Source organism: Zootermopsis nevadensis, unplaced genomic scaffold (assembly GCF_977971745.1).
Source record: "Zootermopsis nevadensis isolate Lab colony 2312 unplaced genomic scaffold, Znev_1.0 Znev_ptg000061l, whole genome shotgun sequence".
NCBI classification, from domain to species: Eukaryota; Metazoa; Arthropoda; class Insecta; order Blattodea; family Termopsidae; genus Zootermopsis; species Zootermopsis nevadensis.
This window is the reverse complement of record NW_028259192.1, coordinates 17,766,888-17,780,839: the sequence shown is the minus strand read 5'-3', so window position 1 is coordinate 17,780,839 and position 13,952 is coordinate 17,766,888. Positions and strand designations below refer to the sequence as shown.

Genomic DNA, 13,952 nt, shown 5'->3' with positions numbered 1-13,952 from the left:
TCCAAATATCCTAACTTTGCCACATTTTAGAAAGATTTATTGCTTACGTTTATATAATGTTCCTGTCCTATAATGGGTAACAATACATACGTTAACTTTTGGACTAAGTTTCTTACTAGCATAGGATGGATCTTGTGTGTTCACTTTGTGATACATTTTAGCTCACGAAATTAACGACGACAAGTGGCTGATGTGTCCCATTCAATCTCAAACCACCTTTGTTTTCTTGAAACTTCCTAATGGCGCATTTCAAAGTAAAGTTAAAATTAATCGCGATAAAGCTTCTCACTACTTCAGATAAATGTGTACCTACGCGGATATTATTACAGGTTTCCTGCAAACACATTTTAATTACAATTATCCTAACTAGCTTCACGCATCTAAATAGAATTCGAGGCTGTTTAACGTTTTATGTTAAGTTGAGTCCCCGCTCAATCAACAAATTGGCGGACCACCCATTGGCGGTTGTCCAGTGCCACTCTCTATACCTGGAGGCCGTTTTCAAGGAGGCAAGGTACTCACTTAAAATGGTACACCCTATAGAGCAGGTAGAAATATACTTTATTGTAATTTTTAGGCGCCTTTTTGTATTTCAATGTTTATACTTTTATACAGAAGACGGGACGCAACAAATTCTTAACTGAATGGTACCAAGGGTTCCGATATAAGGTTGAAATTAATTATAATTTCCCTGTGGCAAAGGGCCAAATTTAGAAATGCAGAAGCCATTGATAACCGTAAACAAGCCTTCCCTACGTCACACAACCAGCAGACCATTCTTCACCAAGCCGTTGTTCACCGACTGTTGGTAGCTTTCTTTGAGATCAACCTGTTTCTATTTCATTCAAAACAACTTATGAAATTTTGCCATGGAAACTAATGTAAAAGTGATGGTCGTCACTCATATTAGTTTCACATCTTTACACTACAATGGAAGATTGTGTTTCTTCTTTCAAAATTGCTATGCCTGTCTACGTCTGTTCTCTTGGATACCACCTTCAATGTGCTCCGTTACTTCCAAAGAAAAACTGAGCTCTGAGCGTTCATGAAAAAGAGTCTACGTGGAGGCACTATTGTGTTGTGGCTCTGTGAACCAACGTTACTGGGAAAAACGAATACAAAAATCGACAATGCTTTGAAATATTCATAGGCGTTCTTTATGTAGCAGCAATGAAGCAAGAATGGAAAAGGTAGTCGTTCGACAATTCTTTACACTTCTTAAGAATTATCATGTGGGATCCACTACACAAATATTAAAGAAATTTGTTTAGACCAAACAAATTACCTACAACCTGAATTGAAGGAAGGTCTCAATATTACGCCGAAGTTGGGTCTGCAATATTAGACATACAGAAAGATATTTAAAAGTGGCAATGATTTTATGAAAAATACGTCATAGAATCGTCAGCAACTACAGTAAAAAACTGTCAAATATCCCACGTCTGACATTTACTGTTCTAACAATATAAAAGAAACCTTTAAGAACCGAAACATTAGTAATTTACACAAACCATGATTTTACCCATTGTTTTGTATAGGTTAGAAACTCGGTCCTCACGCTAAGGGAAGAATATGGATTCAGGGTACCTGAGAACAAAATAAAGAGATGAATTTCGGACCTAAGTGACAGAAACTAACAAGACGATGAAAGTATCACAGTAGATTCGTAATCTGTACTCTTCACCAAATATTAATTATCATTATCATTATCTTATCAAAAGCTATGTGACAAGCGAACATCTAGTGCGTATGAGAAAAACTTTACGCACGCAACATGAAGACGAAACAGTTTCAGACCTACATTAGATACGCCCATTTATAAAGCGCAAACATTTATTTAATTTTTTAAAGATCACTTGAATCAACTGAATACAAACTTCGACCGACTATTCTAAGGTAAATTCCCAGCAGAAAGGAAGCACTACGTTATCTTGGAGGAGTAAACATATGGGGGGCAAGTAATCAATCCGTTGATCACATGACACTTTCCTACGAGAGGCGGATAAGGAACAATTAATAATTTTACGCTTATACCACTCAACCGACGTCACAGAGTTCATTACTGCAAGACTTCAAATAGCACAAACGAACAGATAAGACGTTTTAAAGGCGCACATTGCCTCCACCATCAGGGTGAAGGCACATCTCCCTGATAATGGAGACAGTTAGTAAACCTCGGCCAATCTATACCAATCCACAAGGCTCAACAACCCAGAACACTGTCATCTTCGGGTAGAAACTAGCCTGTTAATATGATCTACAGCATTCACGCGAGAACTGCTGGACATGGTATAAATGGAAAACAGACCATTTTATATGGACGCCAGCACGAAACTTTTATTCACCGACGTAGGAATTTTCCATTCCTGCACCGTCTCTCATGTGTACGTGAGAAGTAGGCCTAGTGCCAGTACATGCACCCCGTTTGAAACGCTCGCCGATTTGCTTCTGCGGTGACGCGGAAACGGGAATCGTTCAATAACTGCATTACAGCTAATTCAATTTCCGTTACTCCGTAGCTTATAACATTCGGAATTACAACGTACAGGCCGAATTTGATAGTCGACTCAGTAGATACCTGTATTGCCGACTTAAATTCCATCAATTGATACAGATCACATAAATTAAAATAGAAATATATCGCTGCAGAAATCCAGTTCGGGCAAAGATCATGAATTTCCGAACCTTGAAACACCGTATTTTTAAAAATGCCACGATTTAACACCTAAAGCAGAACACTGAATTTAGTTAGTTGAAAAGTACATTTAAAACAGTGTCCTCAGTAAAGTTGTTGCAAATATCCTGGAGACAACAACGAGAAATAGCATATTTAAATAACATTGTAATCTTCTACATTATGACGCAGTGTGATCTTATATGAAGTGGTTACCGTCGATTCGGAAAACGTATCACTTCAATCCTCAACCCTAAAGATACAAGAATACACGACGTCAGAACCCTTATGACCACAATCGACATCGTCACAGCCTTGAGAATCTCAAAAATCATATCTGAATAATGTCCAACATATAATAATGACACGGACAAAGAAGACCTGTAACAAATCCAGAGACAGATAATCTCATTTGACTCTAAATAATTTCCCTCGCTTCCTTTCGGCGAAAGGCAACCAGTCACAACGGAAATATTCGACTCTAACCCTGCTATCGTTTACACAAACCTCTCAAGAAAGAAGTAACTCGGCAGACTATAAAAGTAGACGAAAATCAATCCCAAAGCACAGCACATACGAACAAATAACAACTGTTTTAACCTCGCATCGCACGAGGACCACAGCCTTGCAGACGTGACGGTTCGGTACAACCCGTTCCCGGAGACGTCCGCACAGAAGGCGCGCCGCTCCTAGACTGACGCTCGCGTCTCCCTGTACCCTCATCGGAAGGCCGATCGATCTGAACTACTGTTTCAGATAGTCTGTATCCTGGACCAGCCAACACATTCCTATTCAATCCATTGTTGTTGTGACTATTATTGCTTGTGGCATTATATTATTACTGTTATCATGCCTTTAGACGGTGACATCCACAGCTATAAATTACTGAAGGAACTGACAGTGTTCTTTAGGCTTAAGACTCTGTTTAGACTAGTAGGTATCTGGTACGTGGCGCCGTGTAAACAGTATTATGATGTTCTGAATTGTGACGCCGTGTAGACTCGCAGATATGTCCCTGCAAGGCGTTATAATCCACAAGAACATCGTTGTTACCACCGTGAGAACCTCAGGTCTCACACACTATAGGGATTTTGACGAAAATACGTCTATAAAGAAGGGTCATTCGGCAAAAAAGTGGAGTTTTCCTCCGGGGGCTTCCCCGGTTTCTCCGTGGCATCCCAACAATTACTCCATTCACACACAGAAGAAGGCAATGGCAAACCATTTCTGCATCATCTGCCAAGAACGTATATGAACAGGTCCCAGTCCGAGAAAAGGATGGAAGGATCCTGTTCATATGGACCTGTCGTCAGACAGAACACTAAATAAATAAATAAATACCTTACCTTACATTCAGCTAACACAGACCCATTTTAAGCGTAACTAATTCCAGTTGAATAAGCAAAGTCTTAATCAAACTTATCTCAATTGTAAAGCATGTGTAAAGGAAATATTTAGAATAAATCCTTTCCGTATAGACGTATTTACGTCAAATTCTCCGGAACCGTGGTTCCACTGACAACTTTTTATTGTTGCTGCAATAACTTGCTAGTCTGGTTCCTACAGTATCCCCTACTATGTAAAAATAATATCGGAAAAGCTTCTTACTTTTGTAATCACTGCTGGAACATATCAGCAGTTGTAACAATCATTTAAATTGTGACTTCTGTGGAGGGCGAACTTATATCTGTGGCGCCAGTTCGTAGAACATGAACTATGAGCTAAGCCACATATGTTAAACGGTTCAATAACTTCCTTCATTATCGACTGCAGCTGGATTATATATTTCCTAACTACTTTACCGCAGTTTTTTTTAAGAATGGTGATCTTGTTATCAATATGTATTGTGGTGATAGTCGCTGTTAAGAAAACTTGCTGCTTAAACGACCACTGATGTAACTGGGCCAATTTAGTATGTCAACGATGTTACAATGACAACCCATGGCGACCATTCTTGGTGCAAATAGCCTGACGATAATGTTTTTGGTTGTGACGTTGATTCGTCTGCAGATAAAAACGTTTTGGAGAGACATAATATTTACATATTCCGCATATAAAAATACACTGTCTCCATTTTCATGGCTAAAGATGGAGAAAACTTGGTTCTCCAAACCGTTAGTTTTCTATCTACGAGTCAATTGGCGTACCAAGAACAACATCGTCGTCCTCACAATCGTGAGAACCTCAAACCTCACCTTAAGTAGTGCAGCTGTTGTATGAACTGCGTTATCGCAACCTTTCACTGTGTTTATCATGTTATCTTGTCATGTTCGCGTGTCGAACACGTTATAATGATACTGATTATCTTAAACGGAAAGCTGGGCAAAGTACATGTGTTCGATACTGTAAACACCTCACGAAATACACATGACGTAGAACTGAAACCTTGGATGCTTTCCTCTGGATAATTAAATTTAAATAAAAAACTACTTAGGGTAACTAGCGGAGTCTTTAGATTCGTTTCGAAAACAATACTAAACAAGCAATAAATTAATTCACATTTAACCATAGTTCACGAAGATATAAACTTATCAAAACAGACAGAAACCAATTAACTTTTGAATATACGATTTCACTTCGATTTTTTAATCTCTTGTTTACATCATAGATATACATTAAAACTAAATGCCACGTATATATACAATAAACACAGCTAATACATCCTTTGAAAATGCGGCAAAGTTTAGATATTTTGTTACGAAAGCAACGTGTCAACACGACATTCACGAAGAAGTCAGAAACAGACGATTTTCGTCTAATGCATTCTGCCACTCAGTTCAGAATATTAGCTTTCTCGGTTCTTACCTACAACAGTAAATACCTATAATTATAACTTTATCCGTAGTTTTGTGTGGGCGCGAAACTTAGCCTCTTATCCTTTAGGTAGAACATATACCGAGAGTGTTTGAGAACAAGGAGCCAAAGAGAATATGTGGACTTAAGAGAACGTTACAGAAAGTTGTATAATTGAAGAGCTTTCTAATTTGTACTCATCACCACGTGTCAGAATGATCTAACCACGTATAATTATGTGGGCGGAACATGTGGTACGCATAGTAAAGACGAGAAATTCATACATTTTTGAAGGGAAATCTGAAGGGTGAACAGAACTTTTGTATATATAAGCACACATGGGAAGATATTGCTATCGATCTAAAAGGACGGAGGACGAGGGTTGAAATTCATCTGGCTCAGGACAGGGACCGGTGACAGATACTTGAAATCACTGCGATTAATTTTCGGGTTCCATAAAAGGCGGAGGATCTTTTAACAGCGGAATGGCTATTTGCTTCTTAAGAGATACGCTACGTGAATTTACATTAAGATAATTGCAGATATGAAACGTAACTAAAGTCCGTTCAACGAAAGATAATGCAAAGTGACAAACGAATTGAATCGCCGGACTGTATCAGCACTCCTGCTTTGTAACTGGGAGACTTCGGGCTCAAATCTCGGCCCGGAGAACGGATAATGACTCTGGTTTTCCGTAACTTTATTTTTAGGTCCATTCAAGAAAATGCCAGGATACTACTTTAAATTAGATCACGACAACTTCCATGACCTTTCCAAATTCATTAATTACCCTAGTATTCAACGTTGTAAAGTCTCAGATATCGACAGCGTCGTTAAATATACCACAAATAAAATCACAAACAAATAAATACACTAATAAATATGATTTAGCGTGAAATGTAACACGTAAAGTAAATTTAATGAACAGTAATAATAAAAATACAAAATTGTAAACACCAACCTCTTGTAAATACGAAAAAGTATTATTTTCAGTGAAAGCAAATTTTGAGAGTCCTGTGCTTGTGGGTTTCAACTAAAACTTTCTTTCCCCAAATCCCAGTCTACTTTCGTCCTCTTGTTTCTCCTGTACTATGGTGAAAATGTATTGCCATGACGACAGGTTTCCCCTTGGCGACAATGCGTTTCTTTGCACAGGACTACGTATGCTTTTCGCCAGGATCTGACGGATAGACTGAATAAAACAAGTTAGGGAATGTACGCACAACGTGATACTTCGTGGGCTTTCGCAACAGTCTGACATTTCACCTTTGTGAATGCAACAATGACTACAGAATTTGTTGGAGTTAATGATCTATGCGCGTGAGGGATACGTCCACGCGGTTATGCGATTCACCGACGTCAAACAGGTACTTGCTGCTTCCATCTTCGGGGCGATCGCTTGGGGAACGGGCGCAGATTTTCAAGACTCTCCGATTTCTATTCTACATAGAAATACTGACATCACCCTTACTTAACGATACTCTGTTAACTGTAATGTTACGTAACGTTGATTGAAATATGATCACGTGATTGTTATGGAGAAAGAATTGAGACGGATGTAGTCGTGGATATTTAAAGACAATGCTAATGTTATCAGCTGGAATAAATATAGAAATACAAGATGCAATAAGGATATTCGGTGTCTCGTCTCACATTTGAAGCGGGCACCTATAAAGTAAAAGTAAGGGTTTTACCATCATATCAACTTCCTGTCTTCAGGACCTGTGTCATGTTAAGTTGTAAATAGGCCTTGGCAGTCACCTCTTTACCTCTTTATCTAAGTCTCGTCATTTTTAATGTATCAACAGAAATTAAAATAAATGTCAGGCACGCCTGGGAGCAGTCTGCATCTATTAGCATCCTTCTAGTTGACGTGACAAAGTGAAGGTATAAAATGTATTTTTGAGTACGTTAACACTATGGGACAAAAATCATAAAAAATGGACCGGAAGATAGGAGACGGATGTCATTTGAAGACGACAAAATAATAACTTTTTATCAATTTAAAACGGTTCCCGTAGGTACTCAGTTTTATTTGATGAGTTTTCACATCCAATAATTACTTCTGAGTGAAATGCAACCATCACATTATAGCATTTGAAATAAAAGAGAGAAATAAATTGTTTGCTTTGAATTACTTTTATCGATATGCACATAAAGCATTTGGCTGCACAATTTTTTATTGTTTATTCACATTAATACATGTTATTTGTTGGCCTACATTGTTTTCGATTGGTCCATGCATTTACAAACGAAATTAATTACAAAAATAATCAAACAGTTTTCTGTATATGCCACAGGTATTAACTGCTTCCGGCAGGCTTATTTATTTACACTAAATGCTGCACCGAAACTAAGTAGTCCATCTGTCTAGGAATCGGCAATTTTTACTCATCTATCTTTTCCGGGAATCTCCCAAACCTCTGCAGACATGTTTCTGGATAAGTTTCAAAAAGGGCATAAAACTGCTTTTCTCTTACGCCTTAAGTATTACAACGGCATTTACTGCTTTCTTTACATTAAATTTATATCACAATCTACAGCGGCTATAAATAATCAACAGCTGACTTATAATAAGAGACCTCAAAATATAACCAGGCTTAGGGCGTGGAGAAGAAATTAATTTAGAATTATTGCTAGTGCTATTAAACCATTGTAGTATTACCACTATCACTAATTCAAAAATCTTTGCTCTTAGTCCAACCAGTTTCCCAACCTGAGATAAAGGACCAAATGGAGATAAAGATGTGACAATATGTCTGTTGAGAAATTATCACTTAACTCAGGACTGGTCGCCATAATGACCCATTTTGCAGCTTCTGTGGTCGTCCATGCTAACAAAACACTGTTTACTGACTTTTATAAGTTTTAAATAATTGATGGATTTATAATCTGTACTTTTTCCAGTAAATCGAAAATTCCAGATAGAATATAAAACATATTAGGCCGTACAACTTCAGCTAAAAAAATGTTGCGTATTATTATCCTGTTGGACTTAACCATCGTCCACACACCTTCCGAAACCACAACGTTTCAGAAGCTGCTTATACTCCCGACATAAGAAGACAGGTCGGAGAACTCGTTAGTCTACTGGGGTCCCCTGTTAGAGCCAGTCTCAAAGATGGTACAGGTTATAAGCCAGACTCTTTGAAAAAAAAAATATGGCAAATTCAGTTTATCGGAATTTAAGTCTAATTCCAGAGAAATCTCGAACCGACAGATTTTATTCCATGCATTCAGCATGCTGATATAATGAAAGGCTTGTACTAATGATACAATTTTTCGGTTTCACAGCAAAACTGGGAACACAAAGTGAGAATAAGTGGCCATGAAGTGTTAATTGATTTGACGTAACAGAAAATTATATTTCAAATGTTCCTATTAAATTCATACAACATTCTATGACGTATCATTTAGACGCTTCCTGTATACAAGCCCCATAGTAAAGCATAAACATGTAAAACTTACGCACACGCATATAGGTGAGAGTAAAGGTTCTCATGGCGCCGAGAACCTCTGAAACGTCTACAAACGTCTACCAGACTACACGGTGCAACATTCCAGAAAACAGTCAGTTATATTCAAATGCATATACATCATATTATACCCTATATATTTCAGTAATTCAAAAGGGCATAAGCTGTAAATATAATACAAACATCAGCTGGCCGTTGTATATCCCAACGGCTACCGGTGTTGGCATTTACAGCAGAGGAAAGAGCACAAATATGTTGCATCCACAGCGAATAAATCCCATCAGGTGCACGACAGCGAAAGTCCAATTCGCGTTAACAGCTGACGTATGAAACAAATCCATCATCCGTCACTCTCCCGTTTATCCTCTTTCCCTTGATATAAGCCGGAAATTAGTTGACATTACGACATAGCGTTGCGGGCAAACTTAGTATAGGGGCATGCACACACGCGCAGTAAATGGCCGCCACCGACGATAAACAGGATTATAAAACTGAGTGATTATCATAACATAAAATTGACACAAACATTCCTGTCACTGCTATCCCAGGGGAGTGAGCCTCTAAAACACATTAGAGAGGACAAGAGGGCATCAAGAAGCGGTTTTTACTCTGTTGGGAATGTCAAACCGTGGTTCATATCTCGTCGCTTTATTGACTGAGTTTATACCAGGTGTCTGAATTGGAAAATTTCCAGTGACTTATTTAACAGGAATACGTTTTTAAACAGCGCGAGATGCAGCGAACAATGAAATTAACTTTTGGACTCCAAAAGAATGGGGGTAATTTCTTGACTAACCGAGTTCCTGAAGATGGATTCTTTTGAGGTATTGCGCCGTGTAGTCTCGTAGATGTTTATAAATGTTTCAGAGGTCCTTGGTGCCTCCATCATCAGGGCTCATAGGCGTGAAAATCGGCCCCAAATAAAAGACAATTTCCCATCACGTACGCAAGATGTGAAGGTAAATAACTGTTCTAGGAAGACCACACAACTTTTACGACATTCGTGTTGTTAATACACGGGTATAAACTTAAATCCACAGACACAGTATCGAGTGGGGTAAAGAAGGAACTCGCTGTATCAGACCAATATTCTTTGTATCACCACCGCCAAAGAAGTTCAACAGCTAACATTTTGTTCACTTGCAACCTTGCTGTAAACACACAAAAACAAACAAAGCAAAATGAATTGTACTCACCGTTGCAGAGTTCAGCTCGTTCTTGGAGGCTTTTTTACGTCGAAGCGTGATGTTGGTAGAACCATTTTTAGCTGCAACCCCTTTTTCATCGCGAAGGTATAGGCGCTGGCTGCAACACAAAATACAGCATCTTAATATATGTAATATCTACATATCATTTCGGAGATCTTGCCAGCCTTATCTTATGCCACTAATTAACTAAATTAACTCTGGTAGCGCGGTCTAATGGTGAAAACCGCTGATACCAAAGCTCCACACAGATTACGATCCTAAGACGGTCTCGTCCACCTCCCACCCCATTTCCGTAAGGGTAGCTACGAATATACTGAAATATCAACGGATCGCTGATATGGGGCAATCTTTATTCCTTGCGCTGGATAAAGAGCTAACAATCCTTGACTTAACGTTCTACGTTGGGTAATAAATAAGCTGCCTTGAGGTACAGAAACATCCGTAATTTATATATAAATATATGATGGACCTCAGCATGTAGCTTAGATAGCTATAAATAAGCAAAATGCATATAGAGCTACATATCGGGAACCATGTAGAAGGCAGTCTTTTAGGAAAGCAAAAGAATATAAAAATATATTTACTGTTACAGACGTGTATGGACATGTTGAATTAACAGAAGTCCATAAGACGTTTCAACAGAAGAAATTCGTACTGGCATGATTCAACCATTCGGTTATATTACAAAGCAATAGTTAGTTAATAGGCATATCATCAAACGAACTGAGGTTTTAAAACTTCCAGCTCTTCTCACGCAAATTCATCAATATCTAAAGAGAAATAAACTAATAGTCAAATTAGCAATTTAAAACTCAATGGTAACATGTATCACCTACTTCAATAATTGGTAACTCTATGTTATACCCACAGAATGTATTTACGGGTTTCTTATAAACCTCATAATAAGCATTAACAAACTAATCTTTGCAATGGACATCTGTTGTTTTATTTGAGGTAAGAACTGAGACCTTAAACAGTATTTAAAGGAGCAGTACGTGGTGCTTATGAAAGCACCATGCCATGCAGACGTATGGGAGAGCACAGAAACAGCTACACGTATTCTTAACCTCGACGACAGATGAAGTTGATTGAACTTCACAACCCAGTCGCTTTATCCCCAGTGAAAGAAATTTGGCACTGACTGGATATGAGGCAGGGTGGACCCCACAGACTGTAAGACATCTGTATAGAAGAGAATGATCGTGCCCTACCGGGAATCAAAGCTCGGACGTCCAGCCCGTATCATAGTAAATAAGACTGAGCTATCCCGACTTTCAGAGAGTACCGTTTCTGAAGCAACAATTTCGAAAGAGAAATTGTTATCACATTTTTCAGAATTCTATCACAATTTCTCACTTCCACATACTCTAGGAAGAGTTAGAATGCTGAATTTAAATTTCATCACGATTAAAGATATGTACTCTGAAATATAAAGGAGTATGCACTTCTGTTTGAGCGCCTTATTTCAGGCAACTTCTCCGACTGCAGCGTGAGACGGTATAACAAAACACGGCATGGTAGGCGCCAGGCTAAATTTGGAGACCACGGAATGGTAACTTTGGAATTAAACTATGAATCACTCCTGTAGGTCAATAAGTTCTTGATTTGTAAGTCGCGTGGATACGGAGCGACTCGTGACAGTTAAGTAGTACACAGGATCAGCTGCTGCAGTTTCGTGAGCATAAAAATTCAGTTACCAACGCATATTTATACATAGAGCTTTACTAATCAAGCGGTCACGATCACTCGAGACATAAAGTTCTGCATATTTATTCTAATTAACTGATGTAGCAAAGTTATTGAAAAAGTAGTAGTCACTCAAAGAATCAGGCAATTATTATATGGTTCCAAGATATATTACCGTGTTTACATGAGCTCGTCCTGTCCTGGGCCAGATGAGTTCAGTAAACGTATTCGATCTTTCTTCCTACAATATATCGATTTCATTGGACAATATGTGTTTATCACTTATAAATTATTACAAAAAACTACTAACTACATCGAAACGTCACATGAAGGAAATTCAGCGCAGACTTGTAATACTAATAACTAATACGCAAATGTGTAAAATTTTAAACACCTGGAAACTGAGGTAGGAAGTCATAATAATATCGCTCAGGATGAAATTAAAAATATGGATTCAAAAAAAGATTATTAGTCAGCCGAAAAACTGATTTTCTATGGTCTGTTTTCCAAGACACTAAATACTGAGATACAAAATGCCCGAAAATGAAGTATACCCTGAAATATTAACCATACGAGTGTACATGTTTTTGAAACATTCTGTATTATTATCCAGTGTTTTAGTGGTTGATCAAGCATGATATTTTATTCTGAGCGAACAACACAGACTACAGAACATACTTTTTTCAGATGTATTTTTAGTTTTAATGACGTTTCACCCTATTTAAACACGATATATAAAAGTACTAAATGTAAAACCTTAAACAGAACAGCTAGATACTTTGTACATTACGTTCTTGAAGAAAATACAGTCGGTGTAAATAGAATTACGTGATACGAGGAATAATGCACCAATTAACCCCTTTTACAAGGAATCATGTGATAATCACGCACTCTGAAGCGTCTACGTACAATGTCTCGCTGAAGAGACGCATAAATATTCCAAGCGGCGTGCAATTCTCTGCCTGAGCACAGTATTGTCAAGTTCCATACATCAACTATTTCTTGAACATTAACAATGCAGTACATGTCGCAATGCAATACTGCGCGATCCATCCACAGTCGCTTTTGAATCCAAATTTACGATGTCGGGGTACGCGGACAAGTATTGCTGGCGTGTGCGACAGACAAGTGTGAAGTGTGTCCAGGGTGCATAACAGCAAGGGAAGGGTGAAGGTTGATGGATTCTGTCCCCCTTACAAAACTACCCATCCTTAGTCCCCCCCCCCCCCCCCAAGAGTCTCTTCCTTCCTGCAAATGGCTTCTCTGCGGCTGCCAACATAATAATACTCATTTATATAGCTTTCTTTTGGTAACATTCAATTATACTTTGTTCTCTTTGCGTTAAGAGCATGTCAGTGTGTTAAATCAGCCCTCTATTCTGTTGATGATCTAAGTCTTCCAATGCTCAGAGAAAGTAGCAGAAATATAATTTGTCCTGTTTCTAGTTTCCCTAACTTACTGTGTTTTTTAATATGTACCAAGGCCTCACTAAAGTATTTTAAACTGCCTTTTGATGTGTTAAATGTTGCTGCTTTTGTTTCAGATGACATATCTTAGTAAAAATTTCTCTTAGTGACGTTATTTATTTTATTATGTGGTTGTAATATATTTCCAAATCACTGCAATGGTCAGAAATTACCTATCTGAATTCTAACACTTTCTTGATAATTATATTTGTCAAATTATCATGAAACTGTAGTGATGGTCAGATCGTGTGCAATATTTTGTTAGTCATCTTATTATTCAGATAACATAATCATACGAATCGATTATATGTATTTATAATTTTCCTGTTAGATGTCAACTAACTATTATTCCTAACTTCTGTTCTCAATTTCATTCTCTTATTGATGTATATATCATGGCATTTCCTTACAGTTTGAATTTATTATGGGCCAGCCATTTTAACAAAGGTTGAAATCGGAATACAAGTGCCAGCGTAAAATATTCGTCCCCTCATGTCGGTAAATTTACTGTATAAACTGCAAAACATATCACACACATCTTAGTCAATGGACGACGTTCAAACTAAACGCATTTTAATGGAAGCTAATATGTTGGTATATCGGCGGAAGAAAGTTGACTCCATCTGTTCAATTGGTGGAAAATGTATGT

The 13,952-nt window shown here is 38.0% G+C and overlaps 1 protein-coding gene across 10 annotated transcripts in view; it reads right to left on the bottom strand.

The window, feature by feature from the left end:
- LOC110830995 (uncharacterized) overlaps positions 1-13,952 on the bottom strand; it is a 217,716-nt gene that overhangs the window by 71,170 nt on the left and 132,594 nt on the right. For 9 of the 10 annotated variants that reach the window (XM_087340956.1, XM_087340957.1, XM_087340959.1 and 6 more), the window contains one exon: positions 10,140-10,248. In XM_087340956.1, coding sequence (XP_087197082.1) covers positions 10,140-10,248 — 109 coding nt within the window. Of the gene's footprint in view, positions 1-3,181; positions 3,338-10,139; positions 10,249-13,952 lie in introns of those variants that run through there. The other variant, XM_087340960.1, reaches the window with a different exon arrangement.